Below are 13,578 nucleotides of genomic sequence, written 5' to 3'. Positions count from 1 at the left end.
AAAATATTCGAGCTCGAGCCTTACATTGAAAAAGTTAGTTGAAAAAATAGTCGAGCTCGAGCCTAGTATTAATTTTTTGATCCCGGCTCGATTAACCTAATACTCGACTCGATCCGCTCATTTGCCTTGTTTGTAATAACCTCATGATGTTTTTATTACTTCTTAAAAGGGTATCTGCAAACTTCCTTTCATCGAGGAGGAGCGTCTTCTTGCTGCAACAAAGAAGATCGAGAAGGAGCTCAGCGTAAGGCTGCAAGATATTCAAGCGAATATCCATTTGAGCAAAGACTCTAAACGCATTATGTTAACATGTTAATTGTTTACATTTAGGAGGAAGAAGCTAAAAGAAATGCAGAGAATGTTGATAAGTTGTTCATGCACAGTTCAGAAAATTTAGCCTTGCAAATTACCAACACTGCCGGTTGCATGAAGCAAAGTAGCTCAATCAAGATCGATACGGACTTGAGGTAGTGATGCCTGATATTGAAATTTAGCTCTTCAGGCAGGTTGTTTTTCCTCTTTAACGGTTTTTCTTTTCTTGTTTCGATCTCAGTGGAGACATAAATGGTTTTGTCCATTTTAAGCAAGACTCCGAGGATGCTAGCGATTCTAATGGATTTGCAAACCATCGTGATGTTCTGTAAGCCGTTGCTATTTGCCGGTTGAATCATTAAAAGATCAATCTAGTCTAGTCTTCTTACATATGTTCCTACACTGCAGATGCGTATACTATGAACCACCGGTCTCCTCTCTCCACATACCGTGCGTGCTTGAAGGGACAACCATCCCGGAAACGGTATGCAGTCTTAGCTTTTTATTTGGTTCGCTTTCTTCAATATGCTTGTTTATCCCTTGATGTTTTTCATTTATGGACAATACTGTGTCTCGTGAAAGGTTGTAATTAGTCTCGTTCAATTTTTAATTGATCTATCGAACATGCGTTACAAGTACAGTCTTGTTCAATGTTTTGTTTTCAAATAATTGACGGAACTTCTGTAAAATCCTATCAAACAGGTAGTAACTGAATCGGACATTCAGGAGAGGCAATTGTGGCACGATATGCGGGGGTACCAAGGCCAGATCAAGAGGTTCGTTTCTTGAACGTTTATCTGATAAATTTTCACTCCAGTGGCACTAACATGCTTGTGAAAATTTGGTTAATTTGCAGATCATATAACCATGTTCAAGCAGGAGCTAGRACAAACCCTAATGTTGGTTTTAAAAGCTCTTCATCTCCTGGAGTYGYTWTTAGAGGTGGCGGAAGMGGATGGAGCCCTAGAGRTAGGGGTTACAATSCTACAAGACCTMTAAATCATCAAACCGRCGKCCCTTCTTTTTCTGATGCTTATGGAAGAAGAGGTGCACGTGGAAATAATAGCAGCTACGCCCAGCGGTCAAGATGGACTGATGAACCTATCAACAGTGGTTTCGAGCAAAAAAGCCGGTCATCCTTCACTACACAATCAACCAGATATCCTGCAAGGACGGTTGCCAATAACAATGATCACGTCTGGTCTGTGAGGACAGGCTCTGGTTCTGGCACTAAACAGCCGGTGCAACGGTTGGGTGACCCACGATCACAGAACAATGACGATAGGTGGTGAAAGATGCAACTGAGGTCGTACGAACTCCTTCCAGTTTGAAAGTAACATGTATATTTTGCCTGTAACTAAAAGAACCATCTTTTTGGGGATATGTATAGTTTTGTCATACGCCCTTTTAGAGTTGGCAAAAACTTGTGTTTTTGTACGTGTGTTGCATGACTTTATGATACATGATACAATTATTTTGGGACGAATGGAATACAAAATACGAAAAGTGACGAACATGATGTGGTACCAGTTAGGTGGCGTTGATCGCAGACAAATTAGAGTAGAAGTTATTATCCGAAATTCGGTCTCAAAGTGTTTGTGAGATCTTTTAGACATTTTTGCAAACACTTTGTGATCTCCCCCATCTCCAACTTTGAAAGTATAGGTAGACGTTCTTAACAGTTAGAACTCGCTATTTGTTCATTATTTAATAGATTATATCGGGTTTGTCGGGGTGACATATATACACGATCATAAAAGTCGTGAAACTAATAATGTGCTTGTGTCATTACGTTATTGTTTTAACTGCTTGACAAGTATATTGTTTGTGATCCATTTTTTTCCATATTCCGTTTGTTGTGTCGGTTCGAGTATTTGAAATTTTTATGTGTTATATTTGCAAAATATCTTAAGTAATTTGTCACCGGTTTAAGATTACCACCAACAATTTACCCACCAATTTTTGTGACGGTTTTGTGACGAATCACCCATTTAGTAGTGACCCAAATTTGACGTCTTACATATAATTTACATGAGAGATCAACACTTACAGGTTAGTTAGCGGTTTTGATAACTGCACAACAGTTACGAATTGACTGCCTGTGGATAAGATCAAACATGGATCATAAGGCACTCAAAATCAAAAACTTATGAACTGAAGTTAGGGCTTCGAAGTTTTGAACGTCAAAGCTTTTGAGTGATTGTGTGAACTCAGAGCTTCTAAGCTTTTGAGTGTGATTGTGTGAACTCATCATAAACGTTTTGAATTAATTTAAGAAAGCTTCTTGCCTACTAAATTACACTTGTACAATGTTCAGAAGGCAATAAGCTTTCTTAAATGAACTCATCATTATTGTATCTCATTCACCTAGTTTAAAGGCATTGTTCTTTCCCCATATTTCTGTTTCCACCTTTTGAATTATCCCTTAAGCTATTATTCAAAGTTTTGTTGTCTTTATATGCCTAGACTTAACTTGATCATAAATGCTAGAAAGAAATATATTTTTGCTGTCTTATGATATATTTTTTAAGGATTGATATTAAGGTGAAGTTTGTTTTTTAAGAGTTATTGAAGTCTGAAATCTTATTTCACTTATGATTTATAAAAGGTGGTGCTGAAGTCTGAAATGTGAATCAATATTCAATAAGACTGTTTATTTTTTTAAATTGATAAACGTCTGAATTTTTTTAAATTGTCCATTTTATCCATTAAAAAATTATAGTGTTGCATTTATAAATAAATTTATACAGTTTCACATATTTATTCATCATCATTACGAAAATTACATATAAATCATATAATTAGCATTCATTTAAAACGAAAATATGTCATGAATGGTATTTAACACATTTAAATCCTATTAAAATTCATCAATTGTGAGATGTGAGGATTGATTTGGTTAGGATCGATTGAGAGAAATGATCGATTAAGGTTAATCGATTGAGAAACGCTGTTGTTGAGGATTTGAATGACAATAAGAGACAAATAAGAGGTTGGTTTACCTTTTACCAGATAAGAGAACAATAAGACATTAGTGCCTCTGAAAATTGAAAAAAACAAATAGTCTGAATGACATTACCTCTTAACGAATCAAACATAAGAGGCCGATAAGAGCTTTTTTATAAAAGGGCAAAATGCACAAAATAGCAATCTACTTTCATAAATTTCTTTATTATAGCATTGTACTTTCAGTTTTTCTTATTACAACAATGTATTTTCAAACTATTTTTTATTAGGACATTGTACTTTGAAAAATTTACCCATTATAGCATTGGGTAACCTTACGATTTAAATTTACCCATTATACTAGGTTTCCATGCCACCTCATTGTCCACGTAGGATGTCCACATGTACTATAGTGATGTAATTTCTTACTACATCATTGTACTTTCAAAATTATTTCATTATAACATCTACTAGTTCTTATTAAACAATGTATTTTTAATTTTAATATTTAGATATTTTACATGTTATTTAATAAATGTATTAAATGAATTAAAAAAATTCTAAATTATTCATTAATATACCAATATCAATAAAACTAGTAGAACACAACTTATCTCGCTAATATTTTTTAAAAAAATATGTGTTTTTTGAAAAAAAAGAAAATAAGAATTGTTTCTTTTTTACCAAAAAAATAATATCTTTTAAAGAATATATTATATTTGTTCAAAAACTTTTTACTTGACGTATAAATATATTAAATTAATTAGATTTTTTTGAATTATTTATTAATATAACAATATTAAAAAATTTATAGATAACAATTTATTTCGTTAATATTTTAATTTTTTTAAAACAAATATGTATTTATTTGAACAACATAAAATAGGAAAAGTTATTTTTTTTACAAATAAAATATATCTCGAAAATAATGTTTCATATTTATTTAATAAACATTTTACTCTAAGAATATTTAATTTGCATGCAACTTAATAAGAAAAGGTAAAAAAATTAAATGTTTTTTTTAGATCATAACAATGAAAAATGAAAATCACTAATAATAATTTGAAATATGTTTTTATTTTAATTTTATATAGTCATCAAAATGATGTGTCATCCACATCACCTCATTAAAGCTATACAAGCAAAAAAGTCAAAGGGTTAACCGGTTTAAAAGGTAACAGATTACGCATTGCTATTATAGGTAGATTTTTTTAAAGTACAATGCCTTAATAAAAATTAATTTGAAAGTACATTGCTGTAATAAAGAAAAACAAAAGTAAAATGCTATAATAAGAAAATTTATGAAAGTAGGTTGCTATTTTATGCATTTAACCCTTTATAAAAAACAAACAAGGCATAACGCACATCCTCATGTATCTTGATAATTGATGGTACTATTTTTTTTTTTGAAACTCAAGACTCCACCGGTTTAAATTTGTTTTTGTTTAGGGGTTTTGTGTTTCCTCATTTAAATCCGCTCATTAAATGCATACAAACTACTTTAAACAACATAAAAAAGGGTACGATCATAGGCCCGATACATCTATGACTCTATGTTGTGTGTCGTCGTGTGTGTGTGTTTCGAACAACCACAGAACATTCTTCTTTATGAAAGAAATCATGTATACTTTTCTTACTAATCCCTTTTTTTTATTAACATGAATATCCAACCCGCTATGCGAGCTGACTAATCCCAGGGTGACGACCGACTTTATGAGTAGCTCGGAGTCACCGCATTTGAACCTCCGTGGCCACAAGAGGATTTTTGTTCCTCCTTGGATTCGAACATGAGACCTCCAGGTACTTTTGACATTTGAAACCCAAATTCAAACCAATCGGACACCACCCTTGTGGTTCTAATCCTTCTTTCTCCATATTTAGGTTTCCGTGTCTTCTCTCATAGACGACTTATATAACTTATTCATGATATACAGAAAAAAAAATCATGTCTTTTGGTTACCTTTTGATTTATTTCTAAGGATCAAAACTAACTCATATTTCTTTTGTACCGTGAAATTTGATGGTATACGTCTTTCATCCTTAACGCACGTTCAACTCAATTTTCGAGTTTTAGACCTAACAACTCAAATGCGGTTTATAAAGGGGTTGACTGTGTACACTCATTTTATTCCGTTCACTTACATAATGTGACAACTTTCAAAAAACATATGATAAACAAGGTATGATATACGCCTGATATGTCCATAACGTGGCCTGGCGTCCTATATGTATCCAAAATCTCCATAATATTTTCTTGTTAGAAATATAAGATTCAACATCTCCAATAGAATCTCTAGAATATAGAATGGAGATTTTGATGATATTTGTGTTCCAATAAATCTCTAAATAGTTATCTAAAATAGAGAAAAGAAAAGAGAAGATTAAGGGGGTGTTTGGAATTGCTTATAAAAGCTGCTTTTTAACTTATTTCAGTCTGATACCGGTGATAAGTTGTTTTTTTGGTGTTTGGATAAGAAAAAAAAATTGCTTATACCGGTGCCAAACCGGTAATAAGCTGTTTTTGATAAGTTAATCATTTATGACTTATGAAAAACTGCTTATTACCAGTTTACAATTTTAACCATGTTTTATTTAACTCCAGTTTGATACCACATAAGTTAATAAACACTTTTACAAAAAAACATAAGCTGTTTTAAATAAGCAATCCCAAACACCCCCTAAATAATCTAAAGTCTGTTTGGTAGTTGCAGAATGATTTGGTGCATAATGATTAAGAGGTTTTCATGATATAGTGCAAAATGAAATATAATTGTTTGGTAATTGTTTACAATGAAATTAGGGCGCTTAATGATTAAGGGAGGCACAAGATACAAAATCATTAAGAAGTTTTTAGAACCATTTAGAGACGGAATTTTTTTTTGCCAAACAAGATTTACCTCTTAACGATTTAGATGTTGCCTATTAATGAAACTATTAAGAGGTAAACAAACAACCCCTAAATTTATAAAATTCTTTAAAACTTAATGCGAGTAGAGAGAAGTAATTTTTTAATTATTTCCCAATAATTAGATTGAATATCTTATTATTCTATATAATTTTTTTTAAATATATCGAGATGATAAAATTATAGAATATCCAAGTAACATCATTAATGATGAAATCTCCAAATTAAAGAATACATTAGACCAGAATGTTAGTTTTTTTAGTGATTATAACATTTGATCTATATTTTTGAGAAATTACTGAGAATTTGTGCGAGATGCTCTAAAAATTTGCACAAAACTCGGTTAACAACAACGTGAAAATCTCAAACTGATAAATCAATTTTTTTTTAATTTCCCGCTCTCCTAACTTAGAGATTTGCATTTTCCTCAACGTAAAAGAAGTGAGATTTATTTCTTATAAATACAATCTTCTTTTCCAATTTTTCTTCCTCCCCGACTTGAAAATTTGTATTTCCCTCATTACTAGAAAGCGAGATTCAACTAGGTGTTTTTTTCTCTTTTCTAGATAAGCAGATAACACAAAGGTTGCTATAACGGGTAAATATTTGAAAATATGATTCGTTAATAAAAAATATTTTGGAAGTATATTATTATAATAATAAAAACTGAATGTACAATGTTATAATATTTTTTGAAAAAAATAGGTTGCTATTTCATACATTTTTGTCCAAAATTGAACAAGAAAATAAACTTAACTAACCCTCATTTTCAATTTTTCATAGGGAAATGTGATTGTACTTAACATGTGCAACAAGTCTCTAAACCCATATGTTACCCTTTGGGATGGTGAAGTCTTGTGAGGATTTGTGAACATACACAAAAAATTCATTTAACTATGACTAATTTAACTCACTTGATATTAAAACAATACAGTAAATCTACATATTATATGCAAATCCAACCCGTGTGTGTCACAACTGGCACTACTAAAAAATGAGGTTTTTCCGACGGTAATATCCCTCGGAAAAACAAGTTTTCGTTGGATTTTCGAGGGATATCGCCGTCGAAAAAAACCCTGCCGCCAAATGCAATTTTCGGCAGAATTTCTGACGGATTTATATTTTCCGGCGGAAAACCCCCGCCAGAAATCCATCGAACAATTTTATAATATGTTATACTTTTTCTGAGTTAATTAGAAGCTTTAGAAAATGTGATTAGTGTTAGCGACAAAATTTTCGTTGGAAATCCGTTGATAATTTGATTTTTTAAAACTTTTATTCAAAATAATAACCGGTTTTATTTTCAAAAATGTTTTTCCTTATTTAAAATATGAAAAGAGTTTTATTTTTAATAAATGAAAATATTTACTGACGGATACTCCATTGCATCACCTCCACTATTTGGTCGACGCACTATCAACGACGGATCACTGACAAAATTAATTATTTCCAATATTGTCCTACTTTTTAGTGCAAGTGATCATACTATACACTTCGAGTTTTTCAACAATTTCATAAATGTAACAATCCATGCCAGTTTTCACATTACATGACCATTCATAATGCGCTTCTTCATGTAACCGTTTCAATGTGATGCTTATAACTTCTATTCGTTAAAACCGACCATTTTCGGACCTCTCCTCTGAGAATGAATTCATGTTACGGGAATACGCGGGAATCCATTTTGAATGAAAGTCACAAATCTCGCTACTCAATTCATCCAGGTACCAATAAAATGTACAAAGACTTGAAACATTTCTATTGGTGGCCAGGTCTAAAGAAAGACATAACAAAACATGTGGAACGATGCTTAACATGTCTGCAAGTTAAGGTCGAACATCAAAGACCTTATGGAAATCTGCAATCCTTGGAAATTCAAGTTTGGAAGTGAGATCACATTACGATGGATTTTGTCATGAAATTACCCCGAAAGTTTATGATGCAATTTGGGTAATAGTGGATCGTCTATCTAAGTCTGCACATTTCCTACCAATAAAAGAAACTTATTATTTAGAAAGGTTGGCTCAAATCTACATCAAGGAAACTGTAACCAGACTCGGTGTTCCCTTATCCATCATTTCTGACAGAGACAGTCGTTTCACTTCAAAATTTTGGGAAAGCCTACAAAGAACCTTGGGATCACATATTCGGTTAAGTACGACTTATCATCCTCAAACAGACGGGCAAAGTGAAAGAAACATCCAGAATCTCGAAGACATGTTAAGAACTTGTGTTATTGACTTCGGAGGATCATGGGAGGATCACTTGACGTTGATAGAATTTGCTTACAATAATAGTTACCACTCCAACATCCAAGCGGCACCGTATGAAGTATTGTATGGACGAAAATCCGAACACCATTGTGTTGGAACGAGGTAGGTGAAAAACAACTGACAGGTCCCGAGATTGTGCAAGTAACATCTGAAAAAATTGAACAGATACGTCAAGAATCAAGACCACCCAGGATCGTCAGAAAAGTTATGCCGATAAGCGACGAAAACCAATTGAATTCAACGTGGGTGACTTTGTAATGTTGAAAGTATCTCCGTGGAAGGGTGCTATGAGATTTGAAAGAAGGGTAAGCTTAGTCCAAGATATATTGGACCATTCCGAATTTGTAAACGGGTTGGGCCAGTGGCTTATCAGTTAGAACTACCGGAAGAACTCAGCCTAATCCATAGCACCTTTTATGTGTTAAATCTACGCAAATGTTTGGCCGATCCAAGTTTAGCAATACCACTTCCAGAGATTAAACTGGACAGTAAACTGAATTTTATGGAGACACCAGAAGCCGTGACTGACAGAAAGATCAGGGTGTTGAGAAATAAAGAAATCAGTGACGTTATCACAAGGGTTCAGAAGCTACTTGGGAGTTAGAATCTGACATGAGACCCCAATACCCTTGGCTATTTGATTAAATGAATTCCGAGACAGAATTCTTTTGAGGGGGAGATACTGTGATAACCGGGTTTCAGACAACCTGGGTTGAGGTAATCTTTATATGAAATATGTGAAGGTGCATGTGTGATGATATGTTCATGTGAGAACTATTATTAAAATAAGAAATATGCAACCTTCACGATTAAGCAAGGTTAGTTTTAAAATAATAAGCCCACCGTCCAGTAAGAGCTTTATATTATTAAAACTACACCGCCTTTAGTAAAGCACATAAAAAGGAATTAAAAGATAAGGTTTATCTTATCTAAATTTTGGAAAAACCTTTTGAGAGAAAGGGGTGAGTGTGGCAGTGGAAGTGTTCTTGAGAAGGATTTTTTGATTAAAAAGTGATTCGAGGAATCTGTGTTTATTTGAAGAAACTGCTGTGTGTTTGAAGCTACCAATCTGTGCTTATTAAGGTGAGTTTTGATACTAAAGATCTTTAAATAATGATATTTGAAATATGTGGTTTTGAGTTTGGAAATGAGATTGTAAGAACTGGTTTTTCTTGAGTTTCAAAGTTTTAAGATAAAACCGTTTTGAAACCATTATTGGTTAAAAATTATAGAGCATATTTCTTCAAGACGGTTGTAACTTCGGTCTCTCTTCGTTTGGGATCAATATATAGATTTTGTGGATAAAACTATGGAGGTTGTTTCATCAAGACGGTTGTGACTTTGGCCTGTCTTCGTTTGGAACTAATCCATAGATTTTGATGAGAAAATAAGGATGGCATATCAAGGAGAGGTGTTGATAAGTGCAAAATTTATACATTTTTACGTCAAAATAACCTTGCGATTAATGTCATTTAGATGCTTAAAATATCCATTTTTATTTAAGTTGATATTTAATCCTATGAGGCTATTTTAGTTGGGAAAAGAAGAGGAATTGATTATTTGTTTTTGATTCCTTGCAGCCCAAAACAGTCCCAAAAAAACAGCCCAAAAACAGTCCCCAAAACAGGCCCAAAGCTGCTGCCCAAAATCAGAAAGAGAGAGAGAGAGAGACGTATGCAGCGAGAGTTCGGGAGAAGGAGCAGCAAATCGTGGAACATGTGCAGCGAAATGGAGAAGAGGGCTGTCGAAGCTGTTCGATTGGGGGAAGTCGTGAGGAAAATCGAGGGCTGTCGATAGAGAGAAAAACCGAGCAACAGAAGCCGAGCAAGGCAGAAATCAAGAGGGGGCTGTTCGATTGAAGTTGCAGAATCAAGAGGATACTTGAGGGAGACCGGGTCGATAGAGGTAAATCGAGCAGCAGAAGGAGGAAGAAGCATTCGATCGGGAGTGACAGCAAGGTACTGTCGATCGAGAGAGACGAGCGGGACAACAGCGAGCTGTCGATAGCAGACCCGGTTGATAGAGGCGAGAGACAGGGGCTGTAAGTCGGTCTATTGGGAGAGAAATCGAGAGAGGCAGCAGACGATTGGACAGCAAGAAGAGACGCAGAGGGGCTGTAAATCGGTCGAGGGAAGCAGCAGCAAGGAGGAAGCAGCTGAGTCGGTCGATTGGGGGTCGAGTAGGACAGAAGAGGGCTGTTCGATTGGAGCAGAAGCTGTCGATTGGAATCGATTTTGGAACGGGTTTTACAGGTTCTTCCTAAATTCCAATTTTACTAGCATTTTGTAAGTACTCGATTTCCAATTTCAGACATGAGTAGCTAATTTTTATTTCTAGTAATGGGTTTATAATCGATTTGAAATTTGGATGAGTTGAGACTCAATTTTGTTTCACAATCGATTGAATGCATTTGTACAGTCTTTGAATTTCAGTCCTATACATTTTAAGTTGGAATTTGTGAGTTGGATCCCTTGCTTTTTCTGATTTGAACTCGTTATGCTAGAAATTTTTTTGAATACGTAATTGTTCTTAGATTTCTTCGAGTAGCAAGCGATACTCAATTGATGCGTGTGTGTTAGTTGCAAGTGTTGTAAGGTTGTACAATCTAACCTAAATAATTGGCGTCCGATTGTTGGTTAGGTTTGGTATTTGTTGGTCTTAATGCAATTAGCAATTGAACTCTAAGTCCTTGACTAGACTATATTAGCTAATTAGAGGTTAGTCGTAGAGCGTTCGAGACTGATCATGCTTTTATAACGAACAGAATATTGACGCGTGTCGATGTCCTAGCCAAACTGAATTCTTTCGAGAAAATATTTATTTGAATGAGTCGATGATACRCAATCCAAAGAATTAGTTGATTGTTGCTTATTACTAGATTTCATTTTCTATTGTTTAAAATTTTAATTTAATTTCTATGCTTAGACTAGTTGAAATTCCAACCCCCCCCTTTTCATATATAGTGTTTTATTAATGAATTTGCACGCTTTTACGTCTTGGACTTACGGTTAACACCGAGTTCCTGAGGAGACGACCCTACTTATCGCTATTACAAGTGTGTTTTAGAGATAACAGACTGATTTTCATAAATTTTATTATTTGCCGGACTCGACACCCGTCAATTTTTTGGCGCCGTTGCCGGGGACTCGGCAAAGTTTAACTGTTTATGCCAAGATCGTTTCGTGCAGGTTCACCATTGCCAATTGATCCGGAAATTGAGAAAACCGCAAAGAAGCTAAGAAAACAAGCTAAGCTTCAAAAGAAGCAAGGCGCATCTACTTCTTCACCAGTTCTCAATATTTGGAAAGATATTGAGTTGTCATCTGATTTTGAAGACCAAACGGAGGACGAAGAAGAGAAAGTTCACTCTGAGCAAGAAGAACCGGTAATCGAGACTGAAGAGGAAATGACGAATCCCGAACGTACTTTAAGGGAATGGGCAGCACCCAACGTCGCCGAGCAACCTCTTTGCATTACTTATCCGCCGGAAGAGGTAAGTGCTAAACTTAAAACTGGTTTAATACACTTACTACCTCGTTTTCATGGTTTAGCTAACGAAGACCCATACAAGCATATGACCGAGTTCCACATGGTGTGCTTGGGGATGAAACCACAAGACACGACGATGGAGAATCTCAAGCTGAAGGAATTTCCATTCTCCCTAGTTGACGCAGCTAGGGAGTGGCTTTTCTACTTACCGCCGGGATCCATCACCACTTGGGCGCAAATGGCGAGAGCATTCCTCGACAAGTACTTTCCCTCATCCAAAGCCGCCGGACTTAGAAGAGAGATATGTGGGATCAAGCAGAAGGACATGAAGTCTTTATACGAGTATTGGGAGCGCTTCAAGCGCCTTTGTGTAAGTTGTCCTCAACATGATATTTCTGATGAATTACTAATTCAGTATTTTTATGAAGGTTTGCTCCCGATGGAAAGAAAGATGATGGATGCTGCGAGCGGAGGAGCTATAGTGAACAAGACGCCAACACAAGCAAGGACCTTAATAGACACCATGACTGAAAACTCCAAGCAATTTGGAGTTTGGAGTGACACTGGCCGAGGCGCTAATGAGGTACATGTTAAATCCTTAGAGACTAAAATAAATGATTTGACTAACCTTGTGAAACAGCTTGCCATGGGTAATATGCCTCAAGTCAAGGCATGCGGATTTTGCTCATCAGTGGTACACCCCACCGATGCATGCCCGACTTTACATGAAGACGAAGAGCAAGTGAATGCCATTGGAGGTGGCAACTTTCAGAACTCAAACAACCGGGCTCCCGACCCTTTCTCGAGCACATACAACCCCGGTTGGAGGCAACATCCAAATCTAAGCTACCCCCCGAGGCAAGGACAAGGACAAGGGCAGCAATWTCAGCAAAGAGCTTCATTCCAGCCACCTCAGCAGTTTCAACTTCAACAATTCCAAGCACCGCCTGGATTTCAGCAACAACATCAACCGAAGGCACCATTTCAGCCGAGTGCCCAACATCAGCATCAAGTGTCACCGCAAGCTCCTAGTGGCTCAGGTATGTCATTAGAGGATGTAGTTAAGTCTATGGCTGCTAACATGGTGAAATTTCAACAGGAAACTCAGGCAAGTATTCAGGACCTTCAGGCCACTGTTGGGCAATTAGTGAACAAAGGTAAGTTGCCATCTCAAACGGAGACGAATCCGAAGGCAAATGTGAGTGTTGTCACTTTGAGAAGCGGAAAGGAGCTTCAAGAGGTTGGAAAGAAGAAGAAGGAAAAGGTTCATAAGGAAGAAGAGTTAGAGGTCAAGACATCCACTTCGGGTGCAAAGGATGTCAAAGAAGAGGAGTTAAAGAAGAAGACACCCGAAGTGATAGTTCAAGCACCGCCATTCCCGAGCCGGTTCGAGAAGACAAAGCGGGAGAGTGAAGAGAAGGAGATCCTTGATACATTTCGGAAAGTTCAGGTAAATATTCCTTTATTAGATGCAATTAAKCAAGTTCCTAGATATGCTAAATTTTTGAAAGAGCTTTGTACTAATAAAAGGAAACTAAAGGGTAATGAGAAGATAAGCATGAGTCAAAATGTGTCCGCTGTCTTAYAAAAACAGTTACCACCTAAGTGTMAAGACCCGGGCATGTTTACCATACCATGTAAGGTAGGCAATGT

At 35.7% G+C, this 13,578-nt stretch overlaps 1 protein-coding gene across 1 annotated transcript in view; it reads left to right on the top strand.

Moving 5' to 3' along the window:
- The window catches only part of LOC112529069 (5'-3' exoribonuclease 3-like), a 6,914-nt gene extending 5,310 nt beyond the window's left edge, over positions 1-1,604 (top strand). The window contains exons 19-24 of the mRNA XM_025140142.1: positions 170-244; positions 331-467; positions 554-640; positions 721-796; positions 1,015-1,088; positions 1,169-1,604. Coding sequence (XP_024995910.1) covers positions 170-244; positions 331-467; positions 554-640; positions 721-796; positions 1,015-1,088; positions 1,169-1,604 — 885 coding nt within the window. The remainder of the gene's footprint in view (positions 1-169; positions 245-330; positions 468-553; positions 641-720; positions 797-1,014; positions 1,089-1,168) is intronic.
- Positions 1,605-13,578: the final 11,974 nt, after the last annotated feature.

This window comes from Cynara cardunculus (genome assembly GCF_001531365.2).
Source record: "Cynara cardunculus var. scolymus isolate 2C chromosome LG 16, CcrdV1, whole genome shotgun sequence".
NCBI lineage: Eukaryota > Viridiplantae > Streptophyta > Magnoliopsida > Asterales > Asteraceae > Cynara > Cynara cardunculus.
Note: the sequence above shows the minus strand (reverse complement) of the source record. Positions and strands in the feature narration are given on the sequence as shown.